This window comes from Lolium rigidum, chromosome 7, assembly GCF_022539505.1.
Source record: "Lolium rigidum isolate FL_2022 chromosome 7, APGP_CSIRO_Lrig_0.1, whole genome shotgun sequence".
NCBI lineage: Eukaryota > Viridiplantae > Streptophyta > Magnoliopsida > Poales > Poaceae > Lolium > Lolium rigidum.
In genome coordinates, this window is record NC_061514.1 from 205,348,516 (window position 1) to 205,357,512 (window position 8,997).

Below are 8,997 nucleotides of genomic sequence, written 5' to 3' on the forward strand. Positions count from 1 at the left end.
CAACCACGCATTGTACAACCATGCAGCAAAAGGAAACTAATGCCATAAAAAGTGCAAATTAACTAAAGACAAATCGTACTTGCATAAAAATGTTCTTAAAAGGAAAGAATTTGCGTAGAAGGAAATACCATTTTCTGATGCATATAAATGCTAAACCATTGTCTCCCCTTATCTATTAGGAAGAACAGAAAGCAAATTTCAAACAATACTACAACACCGTTGGCCCGGGAGCTCAAGTTTGTAGGGCTGTGTCAGCTACACAGATTTTACCAATCTAATCAGGTTATCACATATAAATACAAAATACAGCTCGTGCTTAGACTCAAGCTACATGCTACACGTGGAAAAAGAAACTCCTCAAAGCCGAGCACTGGACAACACACTCAAGTTTGCTCCCTACGAAATACTGCTGTATTTCACACAGCAACGTCATCATGCCTAAGGCTAAATAAATATGGAGGCAATAAAATTTATAATCTACACATTCGGCCACATCGATCAATCTGACCATAATACAGCAGCAATTGATCGGCTCGCGCACTTTCATGTAGTGTACACAATGGAGTGCAAAATATTGTCAGCATGGCCTCCCAAGAGCTCAGATGATGTTCAAGGAAGCTCGTCCCCGAAACCACCCCAGGTGGATACCTCAACACTTTTGTCACAGTAAACCAATGTACTAAAGATCAAATTGAACCATCCAAATATCGCCACAACATCTCATCAGAGGCCCATTGATTGTCATGGTCCATGACTTTGGGCATTTACACCTTGCTCGAAACAGCAACCCCTAACACACTGATTCTATCGCAACTTATTTCCTAACTGTTATCCATGTCTTCATCTTTCATTGCCAGACTTGGCCCGTCATCGAAGCCAGCACCAGGCGCAAGCTCGTTTAGATCTAAGAATGTTCTTCCAACACTTTCACTCTCTCTGCTGGGAACATTCGTCTTCTCGACAGACTGTAGCTGCAGCTGTGGCTGCTCCTCCTCTTGCTCCTCTTTATTTGCTGCCACTGCATGGTCTTCAGCTATTTTACTATTGCCATTACTACCTTTTAATTCCTCAGTGTCATCATCCTCTTCTTCCTGTTGCTCTTGGCTCGATGTTGAGAGTTCCATATTATTTTCTCCATCAGAGTTAGCATCGGGGTCCGATGCATCTGATTTACCTGCCTTTCCTGCCTCTGCATCCGTATCCGAAAAATCATACTGCTGATAGTTAATACGTGGACGAGAAGAACGCTTGCTGCGCCTGAGACCTGTCTGGGTTTCACCAACAGATCTCCGCTTAGCCCCTCGGCCATTCTGACTTCGCAACTTTGTATGCCGTTGGGGCTCCTCTATATCTTCACTGGTGCCCGCAGAAAATTCCTCTTCCTCTTCATCATCATCTTCAACATCCTCTTCCAACCGGAACTCTTCATCCTCTTCAGACGCACTTGATGTCTTCTGATGTTTGCGAGTTCTCAAATATTCCTCATCATAAACCGCTTCTCCCATGATATCATCATCGCTGTCAAAGTTCGGATCAATATCAGAGAGAGCCTCAACAAAATCTTGCGTGTACCTCCGAGATCTTCTCCTCCGTCGGTTACTACAGAAGAAAGCATGAATGTTATTCAGCCTATTAAGTCCCACTGGGATTAACTGCTACATACCAAATGTTGAGTGAGACATGTACCTGCGATCAAGTGTTTCATTTTCTTCTTCAGCATCACTATCTCGGTAGTCATCCGACTTTGAAGAATTTCCATCATATAATTCATTAGCAAGAGGTGAGGGACCATTTAATTTGCCATTGCTTGATGACTCCGGTCTTGGTGTAAGCATCCTTCTATTGAGATTAGTAACAGGCTCAGCAGAGTTTTCTCTTTTCCTGTCCAACAATGTGTAAAAGATAAGTACCCAAATTTCTTCTTGTCTCTAAATCATAAATTCTCCTACCAAAAGAAATTTATCAAGCAGTAATAGTGATCGACATACTTTGTTATTTTGATTGCCTCATTTATTGAGCGGTCATAGTCATCTGCATCATAGGAAAAGTCAAACACTGTAACTAGAACAGGCAGTGAAATCAAGCAAACAACCAATAAAATTATAAGAGCTTATTTTAGTTTCCAGAAGGAACATGAGGTACCCAGTACACAGGGGCATAGAAGATAAATTTCAGCCACATGCTAGTCTCACTTTCCAGCCAGTAACCTCTTAGTAAGCAATCAATTCTGATTTTTGAAGCTTACCAAATGAGGTTATTTTATAGCCAGCCCTCAACAGAACTCTAGTTGGGTTAATGTAAGCTAGTCAACAGAGATATTTTCAAAGGTAAGATTCTCAGCATCTATGCGCCATTTTGACATTAATTTTCTGCTGATAAGAACAAAAGAATCAAACTAAATTACAAACAAGTAAATACGGTAGGGGCATGGTTTTTGAGTCGTGACTCAACAGTGAGTCGCCAAGGCAGCAACTCGGTGTATAGTCGACCAAAGTCATTGTATAGTCGCGAGTTGCCCTGATTTCTGGAAAACGACTCGGCGACTATACAGAAACTATTCAGCGACTTAAAAAACCATGGGTAGGGGATCATGATTGTAAGTGACAGAACAGTGAGTCAGTGATGCAGGTTAATCAGACATCTAATGTGAAGGAAACAACTCAAAGAGTTCAACAACTGAACACTTACTGCAAGAAGTGTCATTGTGTACAACTGATAAGGATAATTTACATAAGTAGCATTCTGAAGATGTTTAAATTGGATAATACCATACAGAGTGACACGAGCAAGACGGATTGCAACTTGATGTTTGTAATTGTACTTAAGAATTAGAGCTGAATAACAATGCTTAATCAGTGGGGCCTTACCAAAGGTATATGTTACAGGCTTTCTATCACGAAGAGAGCGACCAGTGGTAACATCTGATGTCAAGTAACTATCAAGGAGGAGAGCTTCTCTCTGTTGCTTTTTGAGCGACCTCTCCTTCTTCTGCACGGCAAAGAAATGGTTGAGATTAACAAGCTCAAAACAACAAAGGGTTGTAAAACAAGCATATTAAGTTGAATTAGACATCAAGGATGGGAATGGGCCAGGTGGGCCCGCTGGGTCGTTGACCTGGCCCAAAAAATGAGCAACGGGTCTGGTCAGTCTGCCTCAAACGAGATTTTGGTCAGTTAGATAAGCTATGTACCTTATGAATCTTCTCAATCTCTGGAAGATATTCAATCTTCAACTTTTTGCCAAGGGAAACCTCTGTCCTGTTCCGACTAGAAAATAGCTTTTCCTAAACAAGGCAGAAACATAACTATAATTAATCATTATAAGGCATAAGATAACAACGACAATTAAGTCAGAAGTAGCATCTGATTAGCATTTCAAGTGAACAATTTTCTATCTACTTAACTTTGTTCTGCTCCTCGCAAGTTAGTCAACTATATTCACAACTACGTAAATATTGGCACATTATTTAAATTGGGATGCCTTCTTGTCCACAATAAAGACGGTTTTGAAAACAGGCATACCAATAACTATGCGCTAGATGGTGCCCAAATATTGGAGTTGGTTATAACAACTTCATGCGAGTTCAGACATGTTGGAAGCAGTTTTGTATGACAGTAATGTAAAGTACTAAAGTATATGAGATAAGAAAGCATTGTTGCTGCTATGGCATGACATTTTCTACTACAGAAACAGAAGTTCTACAGGATTGATTAGCCTAAAAAACATCATTTAAAATAATAATATTCTAATTTCGGCATAAATTGCATCCTAGCAGTACGATGCCTTTGCTACCATGCTACATGCGAATAAGTTTGTTCTTAACTCAAGCCAAATATGTCGAGAAAAGGAATTACTACAATGACACCAAGTACTGCTGAAAAATGAAGATATTTCAAAACAAGTTTTACAATCATATCTACTGCAAAGTGGCAGTGCTGTCAAAGTTTTGCAGAGTAACATCACCATCTTCTAGATATGGATGAAATGTTAAATACACTCCAGATCAATGTAATGGAGAACAAGAAACATGAATCCAGCAAATCTGAAATTAGAAAATGTAACATTTTTCTTCTTGTTCTAGTGAAAATGTTTTCTCTGCACTCATGCAGATCAATTTATACTATGAACTGGCAGATACATCAAAGAAAATCTCAAGCATTCTTTTTTCTGTTTAAAACTGTCTCCATGACTTCTCATGGTAATACTACTTTGCAACAGATAATAATCCAATAGAGTAGGTAAATCTGTATGCTGAACCAATTCACAATAGAGTAGATAATCATCCAATAGAGCTGTCAAAATTAACTATGCTAGTAATGAGGAGATCGAGGATGAACCAATTCACAACCTTAATACCAATCAAAGAACGAGTGCATTGATTTGGCTCGCGAGCTATATGGAGGACATTTTTTAAAAAAACATGGAAAAAGATATTTAGGAGCTTCAATAAAAGAAAACAAATCCATGGATACATACAGATGTGATCTGCATCTCCGTAAAGTTTTGTTAAATAATACTGTATATTTTGGGCTAGACGACATAATTATGGTTCCAAAAAGGAAAAAAAACTCCATTTTGCTCCCCATATTTTTTTTGTGCAGATCACATCTGAGCATATATATGTTGACAAAAAGTTGTAAGCGCATATTAGACATCTGTATGTCCGTCTGTATTTTTTTCAGATTTATTTGAGTTTTAAAACGAGGATTTTGATTTTTTTTAATAAAGGAGCTCCATGTAGCTTGTGATCTAAAGTGACTTCTCGATCACGAACACTCATCACTCATGTTATATAACCTCTGTAATTTTTAGGATTGACTAAAGACATGTTAATTCATTATCAGCAATATATAATTGCGATTGCTGGAAGAACAAGTACACCTTAGTGCTCCCTCTGTCAGGATATGTAAGGCTTATTTTGTTTGGTTACAAGAAAGGCCTTTGACCATTGCTTACTCCATATAATGAATTTTATGTGTAAAAAAATCACAACCATAATTATTTTTTAGTACAGACACATGGCACCAATTTTCTGTCACATAAATTACAAGCTAATCGAGTAAATAATTGCTAGTCAAAACCTAAAAGGCTAGTCCTACCCCAAAAAATAGCCTAATATATCCAGACAGAGGGAATAACAGTATAACACACTATATGGAGCGTATATCAAGAACTCAGAACTTACTGCAACATCATCAAACTCATCAAAACTGGATGCAACAGTTTCCCACTGATAAGACACAATTGGAGGAGTTGAATCTCTTTTTCCCTTTGATCTCTTCCCCGGTTCCTTCTTCACCTGTTCCACTCGTCTAATTTCTCGATACAATCTATGTCCAAGAATTGGATCATCTTCGTACCTGTTTTACATGACTTGATTAGCATGGACCGTGACATCTGAACCATGAAACTTTTCAGGATACTTTTCAACCAAAAAATGGCGGAATTTTTTTGACCCACCAATATGAGATTCCAAGGGAATCTCCACCAATTCGTTCTTTACGGAAGGTTGAAAGGTCATAACCCCGCTTTACGGAACTGTCAATGTGGTTCCGTATGTCCTCTTGCTGCAAAATGTATGCTTGATAGTGAGCTATCATATTTCCAAACATATCGAAAGTAGCACAGCACTCCAGCTGCTGGCTGCAATTGTCCTCCACAAAGATAGGAAGTCAAACAAAAAAACACCCCAATGCCTCTCTTCATATAATGTTTCTCAAAAACCAGCACCTAATTTGAAATTTCTTCAACAAAGTCTCTATTGTGAAGTACAAGAGCTAGTGCGGGGCTCCTTCCCCTACAAAATTATATTTACTCCTACAAATGTACCAATTAAATTACTCATTTGACATACACTAATCCAGTTCAATTCCAATTTTAGTTAGTTTGTTGTTAATTTTCCAATTGTTAGGTTCATGCTCAAAATAAGAGAATTAGATAGATAAAAGTGGGATCTTGTTAAAAAATTCACGATTTTTCACATTATTATCAGCCTTTCTCCGTCAAATTATTCTCTTTTGAGCCACAAAGTCAGTTAACCTTATCCAAGCTAAAATACCAATATACTAGTAGAATAAACAGTAACTGTTGTCGCAACCCACATTAGTAAGTGCTGAAGAATTTCCATAGGCATGTGAATGCCTTACCCACAAGCCAGATTGTTGGCTGTTTACCAAAGTTTTCAGTTAAAATAATACATGCAAAAGGCAACGAAAATTGGTCATGCTTGTATTTTACTCATCTTAGTGAAATAAGCTTTTCTAAAGAACTTAATCAACAGCAGTGGAACTCAATTCGAATTGCAAGTCAGAGTTAGGGTTGACCTAGAGATTGCAGTTAAAATAATACATGCAAAAAAGTAGACAAAAATTGGTCGTGCTGGTATTTCATTCATCTTAGCGAGATAACCTTTCTAAAGAACTGGATCAACAACAATGGAACTCAATTCAAATTATCAGTCAGGCTTAGGATTGGTCTACACCAACAATATGGGACAATAAACACACATGTGAGACGTAGGAGATCAAACTGTACCAGGAATGATTACAGTTGTCTACTGTGAAGCACATAAGAAAAGGTCGAAACGTCGCAAACTTCATTGTCTCCGTAAGATGACAATAAAAATGAGCACGAACCTCAACACGTATGTCACATATTGCTTTCAAGATCACTAAACGAGTTGCCGGTTCTAGCTCCTTGTACATTTCAATTTCAGCTCTGTGCAGACAGAAGAATTAGAAAATTATCATGATAAGATTGAATCAACGATATTGTACCAAACATTTCTTATGTACAGGACTAACCCATGCGACGCAACTATTGGTAGATCACCTTCTGCAACCTGCAGTTTTGGTCTTTATTAGTTGAACAATTGAATGGATTGCCAATATCGTCATTTAACTGTTTGCAATATGGGATATGAGTAGTATACCCAATGCCACCAATCCCTTAGCTTCCTGCATAGGACGGTCACCCAGGTTCCGCGCCCCATAGCCATGCGGGTAACTGGGGGAATTGACTGCAAATGTGATGAACAATCATGAGAACTCAAGGAGGATGTTTGCATAGTTTGTGTGTGGCTCCATGAGCCAGAGAAAATGAAGTAAAGGGAGAAGAGCAAAACAGGTACTCAATATGCCAACCCAATCCTAGAGACGTTGGCCGAATAGCATGTGTAGTGCAAACAGGTAAAAAAACAGGTAACAGAGCACATGATCGAATACAGATATACTTCAATTAATGAACTAAAGGAAGAACAGATACCCAGCATGCTAACCGAACCCTAGAGATGTTGGCCGAATAGCATGTATAGTGCGAACAGGTAACAAAAACAGTTAACAGAGCACATGATCAAATACATATATACATCAATTAATAATGAACTAAAGGAAGAAGAGATACCCAGCATGCTAACCGAACCCTAGAGATGTTGGCCGAATAGCATGTATAGTGCGAACAGGTAACAAAAACAGTTAACAGAGCATATGATCAAATACATATATACATCATCAATTAATGAACTAAAGGAAGAAGAGATACCCAGCATGCTAACCGAACCCTAGAGATGTTGGACGAGTAATCTGTATTGTGTAAACAGGTAGTAATAAAAGCAGTTAACAGAGCACATGATGACATACATATGTACATGAGTTAATGAAGCATGTTGTGGTAATGGGTTAGGTAGCATCAGTCATGTTGATATTGCAGCATTTTCTCAAACAATTAACAGAACACCTCCTAATGATTAGCACCAAGCTCCTAGAACCAGCATGCATGCAATAAAAGAAATGAACAAGTTGTGATTGTTGCAAGCATCATTTGTGGTGATCATGAACAAAACATGGGAATGCTTATGCACTCCCACACACACACAGTGCAGAACTCACTCCAGCTAGTAAGATAGTAGAAGAGAGACATAGATCGGAAAAGAAAAACTAGGCAAGCTAAGGAGATGTGACCTTTAGCAGCGGCATGTGAACATCGTATAGAGTGGCGTTAGGCGTGATAAGCGCGGCCTCGAGATCCTCCGCCGTGAGCTCGTCCGTGATGTTGAGCAGAGGGCGGAACACCTGCGTGGCAGAAGAAACAGCCGCGTCAAACCCTAACCCTATCTCTGGAAGCCCAACCGGAGAAAACAAGCCGAGCTGCCGTGCACTGTGGGGGGCAGCTGGAGCGAGTGAGGGGCTGGGGGCGTTGCATGATGAGTGAGACGGGGCGGGGCACGCACGTGGAGGAAGTTGAGGACGGAGCCGAGCTCCCACATGCAGCGGAGGCGCCAGCGGGGCAGGTCGGCGGGCGCGTCTGGTTCGGAGACGAGCGGCGTGACGACGCGGCATTGGGGCGTCTCGTCGGCGGCGGCGCCCGCAGCGGCCCGGCGGCGCGGGCGCTCCTTGGGGGCGGGGGCGGGGGTCGCGGCTTGCTGTTGCAGGCGCGCGGCAGGCGCGTCTTCCTGGGGGTCGGGGCCTCCTCCGCCGGCTCGGGGGGCTCGTGGTCCTCCTTCGCCGGCGCCGCCGCCTCGGGCTGGTCCGGCGAGGCGGGGGAGGCCCCGTCGCCGTCGCTGGCGGCGGGCATGAGAGGATCCGATCGAGGATCTGCGTTGGCGTGGGGGTTAGGGTTGGAGTCGGATGGGGAGGGGGAGGCGGGAGGTGAGGAGGAGGAGGAGGAGGCCATGGGAGAGGAGGAGCAGAGAGGGGAGCGGAGGGTAAAAGTGGGATTCCGCCCGCAGACGGGCGAGAGAGGGATTGGGCAGTGGGCAGGCAGGCGACTCGGGTGGGACGCGTCAACGTGAAACATACAGTACGGGTCGGGAGCACGGGACAAGCTTCGGTTCGGTGTAGTGCCGGGGTCGACCTGCTCGGTGTAGGGTTTTGAACCAGGGTTTCGTCGACCTTCAAACCGTTGCTTCTACGGAAGTACTTATTCTGACAGGATTTTCAAGTGCAACGGTTTTCCAAATCCAGACATGCGGGAAGTTTATGTGCTAAGAACTCAAATGAC

At 41.6% G+C, this 8,997-nt stretch overlaps 1 protein-coding gene across 1 annotated transcript; it reads right to left on the minus strand.

Moving 5' to 3' along the window:
- Positions 1-123: 123 nt before the first annotated feature.
- LOC124672470 (DDT domain-containing protein DDR4-like) lies at positions 124-8,670 on the minus strand. Its single transcript, XM_047208691.1, has 13 exons — positions 8,421-8,670; positions 8,228-8,364; positions 7,959-8,069; positions 6,932-7,018; positions 6,804-6,841; positions 6,636-6,717; positions 5,461-5,567; positions 5,186-5,360; positions 3,191-3,283; positions 2,868-2,988; positions 1,989-2,031; positions 1,687-1,881; positions 124-1,599 (listed from the first exon to the last, which is right to left on the minus strand). Exons 1-13 carry the CDS (start codon positions 8,668-8,670, stop codon positions 822-824), a joined length of 2,217 nt encoding a protein of 738 aa, XP_047064647.1. The 3' UTR covers positions 124-821.
- Positions 8,671-8,997: the final 327 nt, after the last annotated feature.